Source organism: Periophthalmus magnuspinnatus, chromosome 18 (assembly GCF_009829125.3).
Source record: "Periophthalmus magnuspinnatus isolate fPerMag1 chromosome 18, fPerMag1.2.pri, whole genome shotgun sequence".
Lineage (NCBI taxonomy): Eukaryota > Metazoa > Chordata > Actinopteri > Gobiiformes > Gobiidae > Periophthalmus > Periophthalmus magnuspinnatus.
Genome location: NC_047143.1, coordinates 16,472,827 through 16,498,756, shown reverse-complemented (window position 1 = coordinate 16,498,756; position 25,930 = coordinate 16,472,827). Strand labels below are relative to the sequence as shown.

The following is a 25,930-nucleotide window of genomic DNA, read 5'->3' as shown; positions in this document are numbered from 1 at the left end:
CTGTCCCCAGGTTTCACTCCCAAAACTCTGAGCACACAGCACAACAGGCCCTTCTCTTACAGCTGCCTCTGTTTTCCTGTTGGGAGCAGTTTCTGCACAGTCATCTGGTGCTGACGTTGTAATTAAGGAACTATATAAAAAAAGGTTGTGGTTTGGACTATCTACTTAAAACTATACAGCAATGTGGAGTTAAGCTGACAATGTAGGATAGCCAAATGTCTTCTCTAAGTGTATCATGCATGGTTATTTTATAGGTTTAAAGGCGCTGAACCTGATTTTTTACTTTTTTTTTCTTAAAAATGTAAAAAAAAAAAAGACTAAGCTAAGAACTAATTTATTTTAAATGCAAAGTTCAAAGTTATTCCTTACCTTCCTAACACAAGAGTCTCCGTGTTGATATTAGTTTTTTCACAAATTGTGAAAAAATGGCCAGGATGGTTTTGCCGTGATAGTAATGCTAACAAGTAGCAGGTTAACAGCACTCTTCCTGGTTCTTGGATGATTGTAAAGTATCAATTCATTTTCAGTAGATGCAGAAAGCACGTAGCTGTCTAATTTTGTCCCTAATAAAGAAGTTGCGTTTGCTTACCAGTATTTACTGTTAACTTCCCATGTGAGTTTGTGTTCTGTCGCGAGACCTCACGAGAGGCGCGGTTCTCGCTGTTCTTACCTGTGTGTCAAGATGGTGGCTGAATAAAATTTTCTCTGCAACAAGATCCTCGTGTTTTTGGGAATTTACATGGTAGCAGAGAATGGTTACCAATTACAGAGTACCGCCGAAGTTTGATGAAGCCAGGCCTTACGAGTGTTGGAAAAATGAAGTTAGTATCTGGAGACTTGTTACGGAGCTGGACGAGAAAAAGCAGGCGCTCGCGGTGGCACTTGGGCTCGAAGGGAGCGCCCGAGAAACAGCGTTGGAAATATCCGCGGAGGATTTGAACAAGGATAACGGTATGGAAACGTTACTTGCAAAATTGGATGCGGTGTTTTTGAGAGAAGAAAAAGACCGTGCTTACGAAGCGTACTCTTATTTTAACTCGATAACAAAAGACAGTGCGGTGTCTATGGCGGACTATATCATTGACTTTGAGCAGAGATACAACCGAATGAAAAAGTACAACATGACTCTGCCTGACGCTATACTTGCCTTCCAGCTCCTGGACACGGCATGTCTGGAGGAGAAAAACAGACAACTCGCGCTTACTGTGTGCAATGAGCTCACTTTTGTATCTATGAAGTCAGCGTTAAAACGGATCTTTGGTGGAAAGACAACAGGTGGAACGAACAACAACGAAAATCAAGATAAAGCGTTTTTCACGGAGTAAAAACCGACCGGAAAATCCAGACGTAGTGGCCCATCACAGAGTGCACATCAGCAGCAGCGGCCACAGCAAGGCACCAATCCACTGGACAAATACGGCAGGCGAACGAGATGCGCCATTTGTCAGAGCACGTACCATTGGGCAAAAGACTGTCCTCATCGGAGGAATGAAGTTAAGTTGACTGAAGATGAAAATGTGGAGGAGTGTAACATTACCCTGTTTACTAAAGCGGCTATGACTGACTCAGAGATCTTCTTAAGAGTCATTGGGCTCTGCCATCATTGACACGGCTTGTACACGTACTGTGTGTGGTCAAAAGTGGCTGGACAGTTACGTGAAGGATCTTACCAAAAGACAAATAAACAAACTAATGCAAACGGAATCTCCCAGCCACAAACCATTTAGATTTGGAGATGGCCAAGTTGTATACTCCAACAGAAAAGTGAAACTCCCAGCCAAAATAGGATCTACAAAGTGCCACATTGAAACTGAAGTAGTTCCTGCTGATATTCCTCTCTTGTTGAGCAAAATGTCCCTGAAGAGAGCAGGAACTGTTTTGGACATGGAGAATGACAGAGTTATCATGTTCAAGCGGCCTGTGCCTCTGGAGCTCACTAGCTCAGGACACTATTGTGTGGACATTAGAGATGTAAATGCAGAAGTGAGCTGTAATGACAATGATGTTCTGGTTGTTACTGCAGACATGTCCATAAAAGAAAAGCATAAAGTTCTCCTGAAACTTCACAAGCAGTTTGGCCATGCCTCTGCAGAGAGGCTGCAGAAGCTCATCCACAGCTCTGGAAATACTGATCAAGACTGTCCAGTCATCCTGCAAGAAATCATTCATGACTGTGAAATATGTCAAAGATACAGCAGAACCAAGCCCAAGCCTGCTGTTGGTTTGCCTTTAGCCTCAGAGTACAATGAGACAGTGGCAATGGATGTACATGAGCTGGAACCTGGTGTATGGTACCTCCACATCATCGACCATTTCACACGCTTCAGAGCTGGAAACATTGTGAGGACCAAGAAGCCGTCGGAGATTGTTAACTCTTTCATTCACTCGTGGATAAGCGTCCATGGAGCACCAAAATGGATCTACACTGACAATGGCGGAGAGTTCAACAATGAGGAGATACGAGACATGGCAGAAAACTTCAACATTAAGATAAAGACTACAGCAGGATACAGTCCCTGGAGCAACAGGTTGTTGGAGAGACACAACGTGACACTGACCGAGATCCTCATGAAGGTGAAAAAGGAAAATGGGTGTGGTTGGCAAATTCCTTTAAACTGGGCCCTTATGGCTAAGAACAGTATGATCAATGTGCATGGTTACAGCCCACATCAGCTAGTATTTGGTCAAAATCCTAATCTCCCTTCTGTTTTGGTTGATAAGCCACCTGCTCTAGAGGGCACAACTATGAGCACCAGAGTAGGGCAGCACATAGCGGCACTACATGCCTCCAGGAGAGCTTTCGCAGAGGTGGAATGCTCAGAAAGAATAAGGAGGGCACTACGCAAGCAGCTTAGGCCTACAGATGACAAGTATGAGACAGGAGACAGAGTGTACTATAAACGAGCTGACAGTACAGAGTGGAATGGTCCAGGTGTAGTTATTGGTCAGGATGGCTCTGTGGTGTTTATCAGACATGGTGGGATCCTTGTACGTGTGCACCAGTCCAGGTTGAGTAAAGTGAATGCACAAGATGCAGAGAAACAGATATTGCACACTACTCCTGAAAACAACAAAGAAAATAAAAACACAGTGATGATTGATGTGTCAGAAAGTTCAGATGGTGAACAAAGAGGTCTTCACCTCTTTGAGCAAGAAGAAGAACAAATCAATGATAACAGTGAAAGTGAAATGACAGAAAACCCCAGACAAATTAATGTTACACCTCCTGAAACAGATTGTTATGTAACTTCTGATTTAAAACTGAAAACAGGGCAGAAAGTCACATTTACTAACAGAGAAGATGGTGTTCAGTACACTGCCAGAGTCTTAAGCAGAGCAGGGAAAGCAAAAGGGCAGTACAAAGATTGGTACAATGTGCAATATCTTGAGCCAGATGGCAGTGAGGGGCAAAAGCAAGCATTAGACATGTCACATGTTGACATCCTTGACATTGAGTCTGAAAATGTGGACAATGATGTTCTTATTACTAAAGATATTTCTTTTGATAGTGCTAAACAGCAAGAAATCGAGAATTGGCAAAACAATAATGTTTTTGAGGAAGTCACAGATAGAGGTCAAAAATGTGTATCTACTAGATGGGTCTGTACACTAAAAGAAACGCCAAATGGTATTGTCCCAAAGGCATGGCTTTGTAGCAAGAGGTTTTGAAGAGGTAAATATTCAGAGTTTACAGAAAGACTCTCCCACATGTGCATCTGAGTCACTTAGATTGCTGTTAGCTGTTGCCAGTCAAAACAAGTGGAAGGTTCACTCTATGGACATTAAATCTGCCTTCTTGCAGGGTATGGAACTCTCGAGAGACATTTACATTCGACCCCCACCCGAAGTGGGTGTGGACGATGTACTGTGGAAACTAAAGAAATGTGTGTATGGACTTGCAGATGCCTCCCTCTACTGGTACAACAAGGTTAAAGAACTGATGCTGAACACTGGTGGTAAAATGTCTCAGGTTGATCCTGCAGTGTTCTATTGGCTGAATGACCATTCTGAGGTCACAGATTTACTGGCATGTCATGTAGATGATTTTCTTTGGGCAGGATCCGAGCACTTTGTAACGAATGTGATTCCTGTACTTAAATCTACCTTTCATGTAGGACGTGAAGAACATGAGAGTTTTTCTTATGTGGGGATGGACATTACCACAGTTGGTCATAAAGTAGTTCATCAGCACAATTACGTACAAAATCTGCAACCAATCCATTTACAGGCCGCCCGGGCTGTGCAGAGGGATGCTCTCTTAAGCGAAACAGAGACAGAGCAGCTCAGGTCCAAAATAGGACAGATCTTGTGGGTTGCTAAACAAACAAGGCCAGATGTAATGTTTGACACATGTAGCCTAGCATCCAACATTAAAAAGGCTACCGTCCAGTCTATTCATGATGTGAACAAAGTGATCCGTAGACTTAAGTCAGAGAAGGTCACACTTAAGTTTCAGCACTTAGGAAACAATGCTGATTTGAGTCTAGTTGTCTTCAGTGATGCTTCTCTTGGCAATCTTCCAGATGGTGGCACACAGGGAGGAGTTTTGATTGCACTCATGGGTAAAGATGGCAAGTTTTCCCCTCTGTTTTGGCAGTCTAAGAAGATCAGACGTGTGGTGAGAAGCACTCTGGCAGGAGAAACCCTTGCCATGTCAGATGGTATAGACAATGCAATGTTTCTGGCCACACTGTTCTCTGAGCTCACTACTGGAAATGCAAGTCTGAATGCTCTTCCCCTTATCTGTGTTACCGACAACCATTCACTTTTTGATGCACTTAAGTCTACTAAGCAGGTCACAGAGAAGAGGTTCAGGCTAGAAATAAGCAGCATCAAGGAACTTTTACAATCTAAGAAAATAAAAGAGGTCCGTTGGTCAGAGGCTAAGTCACAGCTTGCCGACTGTCTCACTAAAAAGGGAGCCTCATCCCTTATGCTTTTCAAGGCTCTAGATGAGGGTTCGTGGTTATTGTAATTGTTTTTATTATTTTATTGTTAAACCAAAAACTGTTTTGCCATTATGCCACTAATACTTTTGTGTGCAGTTATTGTTCTGAAATAAGGGTGTTAACTTACCAAAGCACACTTAAAATATGCTTTTAATTTATTTTTCTTCAAAGAGAGAGGGAGATTGTTAACTTCCCATGTGAGTTTGCGTTCTGTCACGAGACCTCACGAGAGGCGCGGTTCTCGCTGTTCTTACCTGTGTGTCAAGATGGTGGCTGAATAAAATTTTCTCTGCAACAAGATCCTCGTGTTTTTGGGAATTTACATTTACCTCCTAATCAGGGGTAGCTGGTTCAAACAGCATGCTGTCTCATTGTGATTCCACACTATGGAGCTGAACGCAAGGGTATCTGGCATGAAAAACCTTCCAAAACACCATATGACTGTTTCACTATCTTGCTTCTACATTTATAGAAGGTAAAGTGACTATTTAAACTGCTGAGCTAAACTGATTTAATGTCTTATTCCCCACAGTTATGGTGTCCTGCTTTGGGAGCTTCTGACTGGCGAGGCACCCTATAGAGGAATCGATGGTCTTGCTGTGGCCTATGGAGTAGCTGTGAACAAACTCACTCTCCCTATCCCCTCCACCTGCCCGGAACCCTTCGCCCAGCTCATGTCAGGTGAGCGGACTGTAATTGCATTTCGGTACATTTAAAATCATAAATTATCTTTTACCCTTTCATGTCCTCAGAAAATATGCAAAATGTGGTTTAAAACTGCTAATTACCATTTGACAATGTTATGGATTTGTTTTGAAATTAATGAGAAAAATAATGACAGCCAGAAACCAATGAATAAATCATAAGGTTTTAAGGTTTAACTTGGCAAAACTGTTCTCAGTCAAAATGACCCAAATAACCCCTATATGGCTCTTGGTTTATTAATTCATAAACATAATGAATCAGGGAGTAAATACACAAATTATCAAAAATGGTTTAGTCCATGGTCAGATGGTGTCCAAGAGCGTATCACCAAGTACTCATTTGCAGTGTGACCAGGAAGTGCTCTGGTTTGGCTGGTGAACCAGAAAACGGCAGGTAAGTTGTGTGTGTGTGGGCGTGCAGGCCCTGAGTGTGTATGAATGCACTAGCAGGGAGAATAGAGTCCAGGCAGTGGGGAAGCAGTCTGGAGGAGTACAGGACTGCAGGACAGTTTACCGCTAGAACAAGGGGAGCGCTCCACGCACGCCACCAGCTGCGATGCAACAATTTTAGTTGTTTATGTACTTTAAAAGTCTTGATGTACAATAGAAAAAGTCTTTGACTGGTTGCAAAAATAATTGCTGTCTAGCTGACTACTAAAATAATTAACTATTAGGGCTGCAGCTATCTCATGTTGACTGCACCAAAAGTGTGATTTGTGCGATCTTGTCTGTGTTGGTGTGCGCAGAGTGCTGGGACCAGGACCCACACCGCCGGCCCACCTTCAGCTCCATTCTGTTCCAGCTGCTGGCCCTGGAGCAGCAGGTAAAGGAAGAGATGCCCCCCGAGTCCTTCCATTCTCTGCAGGACAACTGGAAACTGGAGATCCAGGACATGTTTGACCAGCTCCGCGCCAAGGAGAAGGTAACCATGCCAGCATGAAACACAAGTTTCAAATAGAGATAGACCAATAAATTGGGTTGATATTTGTATATTGACTCCAAAAATATCAAAAAAATATCCAAAAATGGCCATTGGCTTCTCTGGAAAAAATGTTTTGAGTTTTTTGTATTGTGATTTTTTATTCTGTAACGCACTTTGTGCTATACAAATAAACTTGCCTTGCCTTGCCTTGCCGTGGTATTGGCCATGAAAAAACACATATTGGTCAATCTGTTGAAACATTAGTCCATGTAAAGTGCACAAAATCTACATGATGTAAACAAATTAATCATCTTTTTATATATATATATATATATATATATATATATATATATATATATATATATATATATATATATATATATATATATATTAGAAGAAAGACATTTTATTTAAAGGACTGAATAATGAATAGTTTTAGGTTTAAAAGTTACTCACTAGCTGACACATTAGCTACACGTTCATACTTTTTTTGTAATCTAGGTATTACTGGAAAAAATTCATTTAACTTGTTTTGGGTGTTATAATATAGGCTATGGATATTGATTGAGGAAATCCATCAATAAAAGCTGTAACATCAGGAGTAACAATTGTAACCTTTTGTCCTGGTTGATCCCATAAGGCCACCGTAGCCCTGAGTAATGACACATTTTTCTCAGAGAGGTGTAAAAGAACACAGTGTGATAAGAACAACAACTGCTATGACAGGTCCAGTCTAGACCCTACCTATTATGCATTCTTGCTACATGGTTAATACATACCTGCCTACAATAATGTTGTCATGATTTGACACCAACAGCTTTTATAACACAACTTTACATTTTTCTCAATTAGGCTTGATATTTAATGTTTTGTAATTCAGCCCTAACTATGCTATATAAGGCTGCATTAACTTATAGTTATCCATCCATCCATCCATTTTCTTCCACTTATCCGGGGCTGGGTCGTGGGGCCAGCAGTTTAAGCAGGGACTTCCAGACCTCCCTCACCCCAGACACGTCCTCCAGCCCTTCTGGTGGGACCCCAAGGCATTCCCAGGCCAGCTGAGAGACCCTTCAGCATGTCCTTGGTCTTCCCTGGGGCCTACTCCAGGTGGGACAGGCCCAGAACACCTCCCTAGGGAGGCGTCCTGGAGGCATTCTGAGCAGATGATGCCTGAGCCACCTCAGCTGGCTCCTCTCGACATGTAGGAGCAGCGGCTCTACTCCGAGCTCCTCTCGTATGATTGAGCTCCTCACCCTATCTCTAAGGGTGTGCCCAGCCACCCTGCGGAGGAAACCCATTTCGGCCACTTGTATCCACGATCTTGTCAATACCCAGAGGGGGACCGGACAGCCCTTAGCAAAGGGCCCCGGACCCCATACTTCCGGAGCACTCCCCAAAGGACACCACGAGGGACACGGTCAAATGCCTTCTCCAGGTCCACAAAACACATGTGGACTGGTTGGGCAAACTCCCATGAACCCTCGAGGACCCTATGGAGAGTATAGAGCTGGTCCAGTGGTCCACAACCGGGATGAAAACCACACTGCTCCTCCTGAATCCGAGGTTCGACAATCGACCTTACCGGGAAGGCTGAGGAGTATGATTCCCCTGTAATTGGAACACACCCTCCGGTCCCCCTTCTTATACAGAGGGACCACCACCCCGGTCTGCCAGTACAGCAGTACTGTGGACTTCACCTTGGCTGAAGTGACCGAGGTGGTTGGCAAGCTCCCCAGCCCCCAGTCTCTGCTTCCTCCTCGGAAGACATGAAGGGGGAATTGAGGAGATCCTCAAAATATTCCTTCCACCACCCGACAACATCCCCAGTCAAGGTCAGCAACTCTCCACTGCTTCCCCCTCCTGAGACGTCGGACGGTTTGCCAGAATCTCCTTGAGGCCATCCGATAGTCCTCCTCCATGGCCTCCCCGAACTCCTCTCAACTCTGAGTTTTTGCCTCTGTGACCGCACGAGCCGCGACACGCTTGGCCCGCCGGTACTCATCGGCTGCCTCAGGAGTCCCACGACCCAACAAGGCTTGATAGGACTCCTTCTTCAGCTTGAGAGCATCCCTTACTTGTCCACCACCGGGTTCGGGGATTGCCGTCGCGACAATCACCGCAGACCTTATGACCACAGCTATAAGCGGCCGACGATCGACAATAGAGGTGGAGAACATGACCCACTTGGAGTCCATGTCCCCAGCCTCCCCTGGCACTTCTCCTGGAGGTGTGAGTCGAAGACCCTCCTGACAGAGGGCTCCGCCAGGCATTCCCAACAGACCATTACAATACACTTGGGCTTGCCAGGTCTGTCCGGCTTCCTCCTCCACCAGCGGATCCAACTCACCACCAGGTGGTGATCGGTTGACATCTCTGCCCCTGTCTTCACCTGAGTGTCCAAGACACACGGCCTGAGGTCAGATGACATGACAACAAAGTCGATCATCCACCACCCTTGTGCTCGAACATGGTGTTCATTATGGACAAACTGTGACTAGCACAGAAGTCCAATAACAAAACACCACTCAGGTTCAGATCAGGGAGGCCGTTCTTCCCAATCATACCCCTCCAGGTGTCACTGGGCATTGAAGTCCCCCAGGAGAACAACGGAGTTCCCGGTTGGTGCACTGTCTAATACCCCCCCCCCCCCCCCCCCCCAGAGATTCCAAGAAGGCCGGGTACTCTGTAGTACTGTTTGGCCCGTAGGCCGCCACAACAGTGAGAGACAGGCCCCCAACCCAAAGGCCCCTGCGCCTTTGGGTTTGATGACCCTCTCATTCACCGGGGTGAACTCCAACACGAGGCGGCTGAGCTGTGGGGCAATGAGCAAGTCCACACCAGCTTGCCGCCTCTTCTCATGGACAACACCAGAAAAATGGAGAGTCCAGCCCCTCTCAAGGAGTTGTGTTCCAGAGCCAACAGGAGGTGAGGCCGACTTTATCTAGTCGGTGATGCTCAACCTCCCGCACAACCTCCGGCTCTGGAATATTGACATTCCATGGCCCCTTCGACTGCCACCCAAATCGCTCTGCACCAGCCCCTAATAGATCCTCCTGCGGGTGGTGGGTCCACATGAGGACAGCTCCACGTCGCTCCTTCGGGCTGAGCCTGACCGGGCCCCGTGGGGAAAGGCCCGGCCACCAGGCACTCGCTGTCGAGCACCCACCCCAGGCCTGGCTCCAGGGTGGGGCCCCGCTAATGCCGGTCCAGGCGATATAATTAGCGTTGGTTGTTCACTCGACATAAAGGGCTTTTGAACCATGAAGCCCCCGACAGCATAGCTCCCAGGATCATTCGGGCATTCAAACCCCTCCACCGCGTTAAGGTGGCGGTTCAGGGAGGGGAACTTGTATTTCTGCAAAAGAAATTTATAACAACGGAACAAAAACCTATATACGTCTTATTCCATGCTGTGGAATATTCTAGCCAAAAGAACAACATTTCTGTGGAAACAAGAAAGGGCCATATTCTTTTATTTTGGGTTATTTTTGCCTAAAAATTTACATACTATGGGGTTAAAGCATCGACTACAGACATGCTTTTCAACAAATCACTTGTTCACTAAGTCGTGTAACAAAGTTCAAACCAGCATCTTCTTCTTGTGAAGTTACAAAAAATACAACACTATAACATTTCCATGTTTGTCTTTTCGGCAGATGTTTTCTTCGGGCCATGAAAACATCTGTATATGCTTGAACTGAAAGGCCCCAAAGAACATTCGATACACGGATCTATCTGCATTTTTCCCTATAGGAGCTGCGTTGCCGTGAGGAGGAGTTAAAGAGAGCTGCTCTAGAGCAGAAGTCCCATGAGGAGTTTCTGAGGCAGAGAGAGCAACAGCTGGCCCAGTGGGAGCAGGACGTGTTTGAACGCGAGCTCAGCCTCCTCATCCTCCACCTCAACCACAACCAGGAGAAGCCCAATGTCAAGAAGAGGAAAGGAACCTTCAAGAAGCACAAGCTCAAGGCCAAGAATGGCATGATCAGCATGCCCCAAGGTATAAACACGACCGACCCATAATTGTAGATACATGAAGGTGGAGGGGAAACAAGTAAATGGTAGCTGTTAACTTAAAAAAAACTTAGTAAAACTCTTACTCTCTTACTCATCTCTTACTTAAACATGTGGGAATGAAACAAAATACAACTCCAGGCATCGTTTTGAATAGGTAACAACATTCTAAAAAGACTAACTCTAACTTTCTGTTGATTAAATCAGTGGTCTTGTTAACCCCCTAAGTGGCAACTGCTCTGAACTGAATATCGGTTCAGCTGATATCTCATTTTGGTCTATAAATTGGTGTAATAAGACTGTTTACTGGCCAACGTTGGCCCAGAATGACTCATAATAAACTTTTATTTTTACAAAGCTGTTCTAATTACTTTAAATGCTAAATAACATTTATGATACACATTTGGATCATTTTTACTATACACGTTTTTTGTGTTTAAAGGAAATAAATTACATTTTCAGTCTCTGCCCTAGTATCGGTTAATATCGTGTACCGGCAGATACTTAGAGCCATAGTATCAACATTGGTATTGGAACAGAACAAGCTGGATCAGCCTAGTGGTGATACAAAGGTTCCATCCTATTCATTTTGAAGTTGCAAAACCAAAACAATATTTTTGATGTTTAGTGAGAGTGGAAAAAAATTAACAGTCAATTTTCCTAAGGGGGGACAATAAAGTGTACTGCCATCTCGACTATGTAAACATTTGTTAAAGAAGGTTTTGTTAGACTTGATGAAAGAAGACCATATTTATTGTCAAACTGCCATATCTCTGCACTGATTTATCAAATATATAACATTTCATAAATGTAAATTATTTATCCCTTAGCATTTATGCTAAACTGCTAATAATAACAGGGCTCTTGAGTTACTCAGTGAGTTACTGAGTGACTTTTCCATAGTTAGGTATGTTTGGTGGCTAATGCTAATGCTCTCATTAAAAAGGATTACTGCTTACTTTCCATCCCTAGAATGTTTGCAAGCCTTTAGATTGCAAACATTCTGTTTACAAATACTAGAAGGGTCTAAGGGTTTGGGAGACCACTTAATGCATTATATACTGCAATAACTTTGCCCATCTGACTGTTTTGTTGGAGTTAAACAAGTTCTTTGGGATCCGTTGTAATCACATTTGTGTAGTGCCCAGTTACATTTATATTCATTACTTTTAATTTGTTACTATTCCAACAGTGAATGTGTCTACAAGTGACAAAAGCTATGGACAATATTAAATATATGGCAGAACTTGTAGGTAGAATTTGTATTTTCTTTTCTGTGTTCCCAAATATGATGTACACAAGTTCATATAAAATACTCATTTTACTGATAACAGTAAAAATTTTGATTAATTAACTACAAAAATTGTTGAATATGATGAGCAAGTTGTTTATTTTTTACTTGCTACTACTTACTACCTGGTTTTCATAGCGTTTTTAATTACTTAAAGTTGTAACATTCAAAATGTGACACTGGTTAAACTTGCGTTGAAGCTGTATTTTCGCTCATTACTTTGGTGCTAGATTCTACACTATATCCCCATTTATCACTGTACCAAACATCTGGGATTTTCAAAATTCAGTGACATCAACCAAATATAGTTAGGCTTTACGGACATATTTAATTTACATTGTTTACAATATCCACATAATTTACAAGGTAATTATGTACACTTAACCCACCTTGCCCTCAGTGTCTGCGCACACTGGTGTATGAATGTGTGTGTGAATGGGTGAGTGGTTCCTTGTTGTAAAGTGTTTAGAGTGCCTTGAAGGTGAAAAAGTGCTATATTGTGACCATTTACCAATAGATAAATATATGTCAATTTTACTGTATACTTGATCTTTATTACAATTTATTTTAAACAGAACATAACTAATATTAAGTGAATAAATGTTGACATCTTAAAACTAGACACTATATTTTGGAAAAAAAATTGTATCATGATACATTTATCATGATACCATGATAAATGTATGATCATCTAAAACTTAATTTGTAAAAATTTAGTTTTAGATGATTATAGGTGCAGTGCTGTGAAAATGTATTTGCCCCATTCCTGATTTCTTACTTTTTTCATGTTTGTCACACTTAACTGTTTTAGATCATCTAACAAATTTAAATGTTAAACAAAGATAACCCAGGTAAACATAAAATGCAGTTTTTCTGTGATGAGTTTGTGTTAAGAGAAAAATACTGTCCAAAACTACATGATCCTGTGTGTAATTGTTGTTAAATGATGAGATAACTGTGGTTAATCATGTTATTGTGGAAAGCTGAGTTCGACTTTATAGCCACACCTAGGCCTGATATTACCAGACCTTTCAAATCAAGAGAGCACTTAATTAGAACATGTTTGACAAGGTGAAGTAGTGCCGCGAGCCAAAGAAATTTTGGAGCAGATAACTAGAAAAGTAATTGACATGTTTCAGTCTGGAAAAGGTTACAAAAAATTTCAAATTTTTTATGACAGTACAGTGGTGAACCTTTCCAGGAGTGGCTGACCTACTAAAATTACCCAAAGAGCACATCGATGACTCATCCAAGACGTCACAAACGAACCCAGATCAACATCTAAACATCTCCAGGCCTCACTTGCCTCAGTAAAGGACAGTGTTCATGAGAAAGAGACAAGGCAAAAATGGCATGCATGGCAGAGTTCCATGGCAAAAGCCACTGCTGACAAAAAAGAACATAAAGGCTCGTCTCACATTTGCTAAAAAAACCCCCCAAAAAAAACAACACATCTTGATGATCCCCAAAGCTTTTGGGAAAATATTCGGTGGATTGATAAAACAAAAGTTGGAACTTTTTGGAAAGAGTGCATCCTGTTTCATCTGGAGTAAAATGAACAGAGCATTTGATAAAAGAACATCATACCAACAGTGAAACATGATGGTGGTAGTGTGTTGGTTTGGGGCTGCTTTGCTGCTTCAGGACCTGGACGACTTGCTGTGATTGAAGGAACCATGAGCTCTGTTCTCTACCAACAAATCCCCTAAGAAGATTGTCCGTCCATCAGTTCGTGACCTCAAGCTGAAGCGGACTTGGGTTCTGCAGTGGGACAATGATCCAAAGCACGGCAGCAAGTTAACGCTCAGATCTGAACCCAATAGAGATGCTGTGGCATGACCTTAAAAAGGCGGTTCATGCTCGGAAACCTTTCAATGTGGTTGATTTAAAACAATTCTGCAAAGAAAAGTGGCCAAAAAAAAAGCCCAAAATTCCTCCACAGTAATGTGAAAGACTTATTGCCAGTTATCGCAAACGCTTGACGGCAGTTGTTGCTGATAAGGGTGGTTCAACCATTTATTAGGTTCAGGGGGCAATTACGTTTTCACATGGGGCATTAACCTTTGGTTAATGAAAGAAAAACTCACAATGGTCACAGAAATAACTTGAATCTGACAAAAGTAATAATAAATTAAAATTCTATTAAATTTAACCAATGAAAGTCAGACATGGTTGCTTTTCAACCACGCTTCAAGAGAATTACTTAAAAAAATATACTCAGGAAACAGGCCTGGACAAAAATGATGGTATCTCTAGAAAAGACTGAAAATAATGTGACTAAAGGGACATGTTAATCCAAGGTCCATTAATTAGCATCACAGGTGTCTAAAATCTTGTAATCAGTCAGTGAACCTGTGTATAGGGCTACAGTCTGTCAGTCTGTAGTCACTGTGCCGTTTGGTGACATGGTGTGTACCACACTCAACATGGACCAGAGGAAGCAAAGGAAAGAGCTGTCTCAGGAGATTAGAAAGAAAATTATAGACAAGCATTTTAAAGGCAAAGGCTATAAGACCATCTCCAAGCAGCTTGATGTTCCTGTGGCTACAGTTGCACATGTTATTCAGAAACTTAAGATCCATGGGACTGTAGCCAACCTCCTTGGACGTGGCCGCAGGAGGAAAATTGATGACAAATCAAAGAGCTGGATAAGACGAATGGTAACAAAAGAGCCCAGAAAAACTTCTTAAGGGATTAAAGAGGAACTTCAAGCTCAAAGAACATCAGTGTCAGATCGCACCGTTCGTCATTTTTTTAGCCAAAGTGGACTTAATGGGAGACCAAGGAGGACACCATTGTTGAAAATAAATCATAAGAAAGCCAGATTGGAATTTGCCAAACAACATGTTGACAAGCCACAAGGCTGCTGGGAGAATGTCCTATGGACAGATGAGACAAAAATGGAACTTTTTGCCAAGGCACATCAGCTCTATGTTCACAGATGGAAAAATGAAGCATATCAAGAAAAGAACACTGTCCCTACTGTGAAACATGGAGGAGGCTCTGTTATGTTCTGGGGCTGCTTTGCTGCATCTGGCACTGGGTGTCTTGAATATGTGTAGGGTACAATGAAATCTCAAGACTATCAAGGGATTATAGAGAGAAATGTGCTGGCCAGTGTCAGAAAGCTTGGTCTCAGTTGCAGGCATGGGTCTTGCAAAAGGACAATGACCCAAAACAGACAGCTAAAAACATCCAAGAATGGCTAAGAGGAAAACATTGGACTTTTCTACAGTGCAGTGGCCTTCTATGAGCTTTGACCTAAATCCTATTGAGCATCTGTGGAAGGAGCTGAAACATGCCATCTGGAAAAGGCACCTTTCAAACCTGAGACAACTGGAGCAGTTTGCTCATGAGGAGTGGGCCAAAATACCTGCTGAGAGGTGCAGAAGTCTCATTGACAGTTACAGGAATCGTTTGATTGCAGTGATTGCCTCAAAAGGTTGTGCAACAAAATATTAAGTTAAGGGTACCATCATTTTTGTCCAGGCCTGTTTCATGACTATTTTTTTTTAAATAATTCTTTTGAAGCATGGTTGAAAAGCAATGTCTGACTTTCATTGGTTAAATTTCATAGAATTTGTATTTATTATTACTTTTGTCAGATTCAAGTTATTTCTGTGATCATTGTGAGTTTTTCTTTCATTAACCTAAGGGTACCAACAATTTTGTCCATGTGTGTAGGTTCAGATCACTTTTTTTCCCCTTAAAAAATAAAATCTGCACTTAAAACTGCATTTTGTGTTTACTTGTGAGCTATTTTTGTCTAATATTTACTTGATGTGAAATGGCTAAGATTGACAAAGGTGCAGAAAAATTATGAAATCGGTAAGGGAGTAAATACTTTTTCACAGGACTGTAAATATTAGTTTGATTTTTTTTTTTTTTTTTTTTTTCAAACTTCAACATCCTTTAAAATTTTGTCACAAAATATAAAAAAAATACACTCAGTGATGAAGAATAGCTCAAGCAAAACATGTTCAAAACATGTGATTAAATCTGTATTCTTGGAATAAGTTAGTTTTTGCCCGTCTTTTTCACATCTTGGTGACTTGTGGTGTTTACTGACCTTCCGCAGAGTTGGAAATGGGAAGGCTGGAACTGCGTTTGCATTTGGACATGTTTGAGAATACTTCAAAGCTCACAAAGATGAATGAAAAGAACCACACACTCACACATGTCTCTCCACCTTTTCAAACCCAGAGAGAGTCAAGAAACAGAGCAGTTTGTTTGGAACATCATGTCAGGGGCAACCAGTTAGAGAAACTCCAATCAGCTGCGAGCATTGATGATGACGTTTGGAATGATAGGATTTGAATTAGTTTTATATGAAAATGCATTATAGCATTTTCATATAAAACTATAGTTTCTTTGTTTTTGTTTTTCTTATTTTAACTCTCCATTGGCCTGTATTAAATTTAGAAACATGGAGATAAGAGTTGTGTTCTAAAAATATATATGTACATATTTCATTTTTATTATGATTTTATGTGTTTTATTTGACATTTCATTTAAATTAGCAGCAGATGTGTTTATATTAATTGAATCATAGGAATGTATTTATACCCTTTAATTTCAATAGATAGGCCTGCCCGTAACTTGGCTTGGTGATTAATTGCGAATTTGATATTTTGGAACAATAAGTGATGTACCTGATTTTTACTGTCTTAAAAATGTGACAAAACTGAACTAAATCATTTGTAACAGTACAGCCCCTTTAATTTTAATTTGCATGTTTGTTTAGCAGCACTAAACTTTATAAACCAAAATATGCAACTAATGATGATAGATTAATCACATAAAAATCTACGTAATCGGATGGTTAGCCTTGAGAAGTTGCTATGCTAGCACAAAATAAAGGCTCTCCAAAGGTCACGCTGTATCCGGATAATCTATTATTCATGAAAACCTATGGAAGTCAGTGTTGTTAGATTGTACATAAAGTGCTTATTGCTTTGGCGCAGTTAAGTTATTTAAATTATGTTTTTCATGTATTTTTGGTCTGTTGCAATGCTACATATTTTTATTACATTGAAGCAATGTTATAATTCCAACATAATTATTGAGGAGGCAATGTAACAGAGCCTTGTCTTGCACTGTACCTATTATTGTTCATTGTTTGTATAATTATTATGTACGTGGGTTCTTTTAAAGTAGGTAGATTTTTCGGACAAACATTGGACCTCATTCATAAATGTTTTCTTTAAAAAAATTTCATAACTTCCACTTTAAGAAGATGCCTAGAGAACTCTGTGCCAGATTCCCAATGCGTTCTTAAGCAGCCAAATGTCAGTTGCGCCTAATTTACCAATATCCAGCTATGAACACCATGACACTCCTTTACATTTCATTTACATAAAACTGTATATGTATTTAGTAAGGAATGGCTTCTAAACGTCCACATAGGGCCAATAAGGACTTGGTATTATTACATGTGAAAGTGCAAGGGAGCATGAACGAGGAAGTCAGGTAGAGTGCGTCTACTACTGCTCTTTTAGCACTTATTTTTATAGGTAATAATTTAACAAAATATATAACCTACAATCATGAAGAAATTTAAATTTTGTGTTGCATTATTAGACTAATAATATTTAGAAACAGCTGAATTTTTGTTCTCACGAGTGCTCTTGACCGTCCGTGGGATTTGTTCTTCCAAAAGAACACTTTCAGTTAAAAAAAACATTTTGTGAAGGCCAAAAATCTTTGTAAGAGGGCCTTAAGTACAAATTTGTTTGTAAGAATGTTTCATAAACGAGGCCTATTGTGATTGCCATTAGATTTGCGATTTATTTATTAAATAATAGAATCCTGTTATTTAATAAATAAATCGCAAATCTAATGTTCAAAGTTCCCATTTTAAAAGCGTCCAGAAAAACTGACAAAATGAGTCATAAACTACAAGAATGAAAATACAAGAATCACATTTCAGGACAAACTACAGGGTTAGCTGTTTTTATGCAATATAAGACAGGATAAAAATATCCTGTTGTTTGTGAATCATTGCAGCATTGCTTCTGAACAATTTTAACAACTTCTAGCATTTACTATTGTTTGTACTTCTAGATTTCATCCATAAGATCACAGTGCAGGCATCCCCAGGTCTGGAGAAGAGAAGGAACTCCCCTGACCTAGGTTCCGGCTCATCTCCTTCTTTTGGACCCAGGTTACGGGCCATTCAATGTGAGTATTACAGCTACAGTATCTAAAGCAGGGGTCGGGAACCTATGGCTCGCAAGCCAGACGTGGCTCTTTTGATGACTGCATCTGGCTCTCAGATAAATCTTAACTGACATTTGTTAACACAATAAGTAATGAATAAATTTGCTGATATTTAAGTAAAACATTACAGAAATCACTGTGTTAAAAATAACCATAAAATAAAAACAAATAAATTCTCGTGCATTTTAATCCATACATTAATGTTTTACTGCACCTGTTCAGGGCTTCAGGGCTGCACTGGAGCCAATCACATCTGTCCTTCGGGGAACGGGTGCGTCCGACACCTCTGTTTTTATTGGATTATATGCAGTAGCCAACACAAGTTATTGTGAGGTAAAGAAGTAAACTTCCCACCGTTTAATCACTAAGTCAGCTAAGTCTCGCAGAGATGGTGGAAAAAAAAAGATGAGGTGTACCGTACATTTCAGCAGGAATCGACAGAGGAAGGAGCGGGGACCACTAATGAACTTTTTGATGATGTTATGTATAAAGATATACGAATAAAAGACATGCCATCATGATGGTAAATTAAGTGAAAGAAAAACAAGTGCAGGACATAAATACAGCGACTTATATTTCCTTCGCTTTGGATAAGTCAACAGACATAAGCCATTTATCCCAGTTCAGTGTGATGCTGCCGATGACACAATGCCAGAGGAAAGTCTTGCTGTTTTCCCAATGAAAGCGTCAACAAAAGGAGAGGATTTATTCAAGGCTTTCACCGAGTTCACAAAAGAAAAAAAAATCTACAGATGGAAAACCTTATTTTGGGTGTGTACCGATGGAGCACCGTGTATGGTCGCATTAATGGTAAGAAGTATTTTATGTATTGGATAGGTTCAGTATAACGATGTTATTAAAAAAAATATTAATAATACATTCAGAGACTTCTTATACTTGTTGGTCTTGTTCAAAAATTCACACATTTAGTTGTTTTCAGAGTTAAAAAATATTGTACGGCTCTCACGGAAATACATTTTAAAATATGTGACTTTTTTGGCTCTCTCAGCTAAAAAGGTTCCCGACCCCTGATCTAAAGTATCTATTACACATTTAAATGAAGACATATTATGCATTTTTGGAGTTTTAAGTATTTAATTATAGCTATTATTTTGCATTTTGTTTATTGTAAACTGTAATATTGATTAAAAAAAAGAGGTATAATTTCGCCATAGCACCACAGCAGACTTTCATTTATGTGTTTTATTGTTGAAAAATACCCATGTGATGTTTTTATACCCTAGATGTATGATGCAGAGTCTTTTTAGAGGGTGCAGAGTGTGAGGTTTTTTATAACTCAAATCTTTGTAGTTGTAAACAATTATTAATGTAGAGGTTGAGAAGCGCAGTCCTCACCTATAAAAGCCAGACTAGAGCACTATGTCCAAAACGGTTCTTTCAGATTTCTCCAAAACCACCCACATATTTTGTCTTTTAATCTGTTTCCTTGGGCCTCTACCCCCATCTCTCTCTCCCTCTCCTCCCTCTTTTTTCTCTTTCTCTTTATCTTTATATGTATCTCTATTACTCTGAGAGTTATATATGAATATTTGGACAGTCATCAATCTTTCTTTCTATTTATCTGTCTATCTAGCTATCCTCCTTCTTTCTCCCTCATCCCCTCTTCTCTCTTTCTATCTGTCTCTCTTTCTCTCTCTGTCCATCTATTTGTCGATTTATCTATCATCCCTCTTTCTCTTTCACTCTTTTCTCCATTTTTCTCTTCATCTGTCAATTTCTCCATCATCCGTCTTTCTCCCTCCCTCTTCTCTCTTTAGCGTTCTCTATCTGTCCATCTATTTATCATCTACCCTCCTCCTTTCTCACTTACTCTTTTCGCTCTCTCCATCTCTCCCTCTATCTATCTCTCGCTCTATCTATATACTCTTCTTTCTTTCTTTCTTGTTCTTTATCTTTCTGTCTGTCGTTCTCTTCTCTCTTATCTTTCTATTTGTCTGTCCTCCCTCCTATCTCTCTCTTTATCTTTCTATTTATTTGTATTTTTATCTATCTATCCTCCTCTTTCTCTTTTTGTATTTATCTATCTACCTATCTATCTATCCTCCTTCTTTCTCCCTCAATCTTCTTTCTCTTGCACTCTTTCTATCTCTCTCTCGCTCTCTCTCTCTCTCTCTCTCTCTCTCTCTCCTGACCCTTTCTCCCTTTCTCTCCACCCCCTCTCTTTTTCTTTTCAATAGCCTCTCATAGCCCAAAATATTACCACCCTTCCTTGAATCAATAACGCATAACTCTTTTCTCCTATTTGCAGTTCTCCTATGACACCAGCAGGGGGAGACATCCAACTGTGTTTGCTATAGACTTGCTCAAGCATTTGCTGCAGCTGCAGTATTCTAAAATATATCCAATGCATTCTGTTTCACCTTGGTACAGACTATATTCACTTGGAAAATAAGAAATAGTTACTAGCCACAGTAGCAAATTTGTGGTTTAGCAATGGGCCAGTACAATGGATTTATGAGCAAACAATTAGCAATGCGGTTGACACAGAGGTGGTGTGGTGACGCTGTTTGTAGAGGTGGTTGTGGAAATTCAAACCATCTGTTGTAATTGTTCCACAAGAGTGACACTTTTTCATATCTGGTTAATGGCTACGCTAGGCTAATGAGGATAGTTAATGCTGATGAGAAGAAGGTAATAGGCCTATAGCTAACTGGGAGAATTTTTTTTTGTCAAGCTGATACTGATATCCCATATTTACCGATACCGATATTTTAGCTTTTCAAAATCCATAGCAAGAACCACAAATTTATTTTAAGTTGGAAATTAAAGATTTTGCATTATACCCTCTTTTTACAGGAGACTCTTATGCGCAAATGTACTTGAGAAAACCTGCATTCTTACTGTGAGTGGGGTCACCACAGATCTGACCTGTAACTTGGCCTGGTGGCATGACCTACTTGTATCAGTGAAGATATATGTTTTATGCCAAACTGTAGAACATCACTGGTAAAGCAATGACCTCTCCAATAAGGCAGACCCTCCACTAGAAAAATTTACTCAGTGTATCTTTTAACTACTACTACTACTACTACTTCATCTACTGAAATAGGTATATTTTATGCCTACACTTCCCATTAAGTCTTGTCTAGTCTAGTCCAGTGTAGACAATATGAGAAGTTGTGATGTACAGTGGGTATGGAAAGTACCAACTAGCGCAGCTTTTTGTGAAAGGCCCGTCTTGAAAATGGCGTGGAAAGTATATCTGCAACCAGATCAGTCTCTTCTTCTCCTTCGGCCATTATAGTTAAAAATACAGCAATAGCTGTTGGATCTCTGGGTTTAGTTTGACATTCTGCAAACTGCCACCTATCCGGCTCTAGCGGTGCTTATTATCCAATCACAGGACATTGGTTATTGAAACTGACTGTGTCTGTGTCTACTTACAGTGGACGGGGCCTGCTCTGTTTATTTTGAAGGCCCCAGGAAAATGAAATTTGCCTGACAACACAAGCTAGCTGAAATATAATTGGATAAAAACTCTACCACAATAAACAACATTGGACATCACTCAACAAAGTTGATATAATATGACATAAAGAGAACAGAGAATAGACAATATTTGTGTTTGCATATTTATGAAAATAAAATAAATTCATTTTTCTGAGCATGTTTAGGCGAGGAGAGAAGGCCCAAGGGTGAAAAGCATGGCCCACCACTGTGTCTTTGTAATCCTAGTTATTAGTCTGTCTACATCTCCAAAGTTCAAAATGTTCTGTTCCACCTTGTGATATCATGAAGCAGTTTTGAAAGATTAGTCTCTGATTAATCTTTCAAGTTACCAGCTAACTTTTAACTTCTTGATCAGTAGACATAGTCAGTTCTGTATGGGCCTTTTAAGTTAGTCATTATATTAGGCTACAAAAAATCTCATAAGAAAATTTCAATTGAAACCTAAATCCACATGGAGTGAGTTTAAATAGCTCCTGTTAATAACAACACCGCTCACCTTCTTCTCATGTTGGGTGAAATCCTTCTGCTCCATAGGCTCCGAGTGAGGTGTATGTTTTCACGCTGGTAGTGCTAGCCAAACGAGGGAACCCAGGCTAAATCTGCTAATTGTCGTTAGCGCACAGTGCAGTTCTGTCAGTGCTACATCAATTCCTCCTTTCTAAACTGGCTATGTATAAGCATTAATTAATTAATTTATTTATTTATTTTACAGCATTGTGATTTCACAGTATAACAGCTTAAATGGGACTGTTTGCAGGCCTGCTCTCTTACAGTTTTTAAAAATGGTATTACAATCACAACTGAACCTGGGTTGCCAGCGCTTTAACCTAGAGGACACAAACATGTTGTTCTCATTGTCAGTATATTAACAAACCATTCATGTAAAAGCTCAGAACCTCCAGAATTCACTTGCTGAGCTACAGAGGCTGCACTAGCACTCATTAATGATTGGCTGCAGGTGATGGTGTTTAGGTAAAGAGGATTCAGATCAGAGAGAGTCCTTTTAGGGTTAAACCCAAATGAGAGACTTGTGAGGCATAAAAAACTTGACTATTAATTAAAAAAATGTTTTTGTAATTAAAAATAAATCGGCATTAGTATTGTTATAGGTAAAAGTTATATTTGATTTGAACATGTCTACCTTATAATTGTCAACACAATGTTTATTGAATTTAAAATCTAAATCTTATACACAGCTCCTTTTAAAATGCAACCTCCCAGTGCTCTTAGAAGCGAAGCAGTTCAAATGACATCATAAACATGCAGTTGAGAAAAGGTAGTGTAAATGTTTAGATCCAAATTATTTTGATATGAAACAGCTATTCTGCTGCACTGAACAGGAAGTCAGTGGGACTGTTCATATATTAAGTTGTTTTAGATCAATATTGTGGTTTACAATGTATGTAATTTAAGATCAATAGCAAAAATGAAGCATTATATAGAGCAAGGGTCAGCAGACATTTTCGCCTAAGGGCCAATATATCAGATTTTCATGATTTTCATTTTTACGTGATTTGGTGGCACAATATCTGTGGTAAATATTTATTATTTCAGTTTAAAATCAGTTTTAAATCAGTTTAGTGCCAGTTTGTGGGAAAAAAAAGTTGAAAAGTACAAGAATACAGGAAGTAACGATGACTTCCAAATGAAATACCTCTGTCATCAATACAAAAAATTCAGGGACAGCTTACACGCAAGGAACAGATTTTTTCTGACAGATTAAACATTGATTTATAACATGCAAATTACAAAATAAAGGTGTTTTTATTTGTCTAATCATAACTATTGTGTAATTTTGATTAGTTTTGGCCCTTGTTAACATGGTTGCTTGGTAACAGTTATGGAAATATTTAGTAATATAGTCATATCTAGCAACCAAAAGTGTAAACTTCACCAGAATTAATGATTAAGTATTTGAATAAATAAAAACAAAATAAACAAATCTCGGTAAAATGTTTAGTAAAATTTTAAATACAGTGTTCCCTCGCTATATCGCTGTTCACTTTTTGCGGTCTCGCTGTTATGCAGATTTTTTTTAGTGCAATTTTGCATGCTTTTTTTTTTTTTTTAACAGTGTATGAACACACATTGTGTTCTGCGTTCTCATTGGCTAATGGACGTGACGTGTCTCTTGTACAGTGCACAATGCTTTCAGCCAGATTTACATAAATGTTCAATGCTAGTAGTGTGACTCTCAAACACCGGGGCGTCAAGAAAGCGTTGGATGCCTCTTTGGACACCTTTGCATTTGAGGGCAGACGCCCCCGACACGCGTCATGGATGCTCTGGACGCCATGGACGCCATCCATTGCAGTCTGCGAGTGCCTTTGGATGTCTTGTTTTCCCTATGTCTTTGTGAAAGCTGCAGACTAGGCTGAGAGAGTGGCTTTTGTGTATTTATTACATAAAACCCATCAACGGAGGCGATCGGCTCTGCGAAGTGTCAGGGTCCGTGACTGCTAGCCTGTGCGCCCAGCATAATTAAGTTGCTGCTAGTTTGTGGTTGATGTCTTTCTACTTTCTACTTCTACTTTACTTTCTACTACGGATAATGACGTTGCTTTGTCACTGGAGCGTAGTCTCTGATTGGTTGACGCTGCACGTCAAACACCCAAAAGTTCAGCTTTTTCAACTTTTGGACACGTGTCTGACGCCTGAACACTCAAGACACGGCACGTCAACCCCTGATTCGTGCCACTCTGACGCTTGAAAACACACCGCAGAAACACAGCGCAGCCAAGACACGCGTCCACTGGAGACTTTGCATGTAAACTCGACATAAAGAAGGAGGAAAATAACACACGGACGACATCAGCAATACGTTTTAACAAGGAAAAGAACATTACGAGACATTACAGTGGAGCAGCGCCTGGACGAAGAGGTGCCATCAGAGGAACTGTGAAATATGTTCCAAAGAAAAAGCCAGTGGGGTTTTCAAAAAATTGCAATTGCAAATTATATGTATATATACATATATATATACATATATATATACATATATATATACATATATATATACATATATATATACATATATATATACATATATATATACATATATATATATATATATATATATATATATATATATATATATATATATATATATATATATATATAATACATATATGTAACTAAATTTTTTCACAAGTCCACAACAAATAGGGTGCTAGAGAGCCATTTTCTTAGTGCAAATCTGCACACTAGCTATTGGCTTTTTCCATTAGGTCCCTCGGCTCAGGCCTAATGATATTAGGATATTAGGATACTTGTTCTGATACAGTTCATGATCATTCTAAAGCTATTCAGGAAAGGTTCATTTCTGTCTTGTAAATGTGACTTTTTAGTATCAATAATTCCTCAAATGAGTATCTAGTTTTGATGTCAAAAGTATCAAAACTCTGACTTCCGGTTGGTAACTTAGATGGAGTAGACATAGTGCAAGTGTGCTCCGGCAGAATTCAAAACTTCTTTTTCATTTAGCCCCCTATAATCTTAATTTGAGTATTTTTTTCCTTTTTTCCTATCCGTTTGACCCAACCGTGAACATAATCTCTTTCACAATGTCGCCTAAGAGCCAAAAACCTATCGAGAAGGAGGAGGCGAGTGCCAAAAAGCACTGTGAAACTCTCTCTGCTGAGTTCAAGTCTTCGCTGACTTTGCCAGTACAAGCTTTTGGTGGATGACCACGACCAGCGCATATCCTCTCGGGAGCTCTCGTCTGACGACATTAGCCAATGTGTTAGCGAGCTTGAAAACGCCACCTCCTCTCTTCGAGATGATAACATAAAACTTAAGGCTAAAGTTATTTATCTGGAGGACCGTAGCAGATGCCAAAATATACATATCCTTGGCTCGGCGGAGTCTACTGAGGGGGTTGCCCTACTGACTTTTTTCACGGCTGGTTCGAGATGCATTTGGACAGAACACATTGCCATCCCCGCCAGAGATCGACAGGGCTCATTGCACAGCAGTAAGGCCAGGACCAGGTGCGCGGCCGGTCATTCTCTGCCTGCACCGGTACCAAACAAAGGATCTTCTCATCAGAGAAGCACGACGCAAAGGGATGTTTGACTACCATGGCCAACAGATTTGCATCGTGGACGATTACAGCGCTGAGGTCATGTCTCGATGAGTACAGTACAGAGATGTGATGGCGGACCTCTACAAACAAGGTCTAAAGCCCGCTCTGTTCTACCTAGCTCGTCTCTGCCTGACACTATCCAGCAGTGTCAAGAAGTGGAACGGTATTGTTGAGGAGGCACAAAAATTCATCGATGATCATACCTCCCAACAGCCCATTCCCATATAGATGGAAAAACTGGACTTTCCCTGGACTTATCTTGTGTGTCATAGGGCT

The 25,930-nt window shown here is 40.3% G+C and overlaps 1 protein-coding gene across 2 annotated transcripts in view; it reads left to right on the top strand.

Moving 5' to 3' along the window:
* The window catches only part of LOC117386209 (mitogen-activated protein kinase kinase kinase 11), an 85,923-nt gene that overhangs the window by 38,134 nt on the left and 21,859 nt on the right, over positions 1–25,930 (top strand). For both annotated transcript variants that reach the window (XM_033983541.2, XM_055228874.1), the window contains exons 3-6: positions 5,482–5,630; positions 6,400–6,575; positions 10,332–10,575; positions 17,944–18,060. In XM_033983541.2, the coding sequence (XP_033839432.1) occupies positions 5,482–5,630; positions 6,400–6,575; positions 10,332–10,575; positions 17,944–18,060 (686 nt within the window). The remainder of the gene's footprint in view (positions 1–5,481; positions 5,631–6,399; positions 6,576–10,331; positions 10,576–17,943; positions 18,061–25,930) is intronic.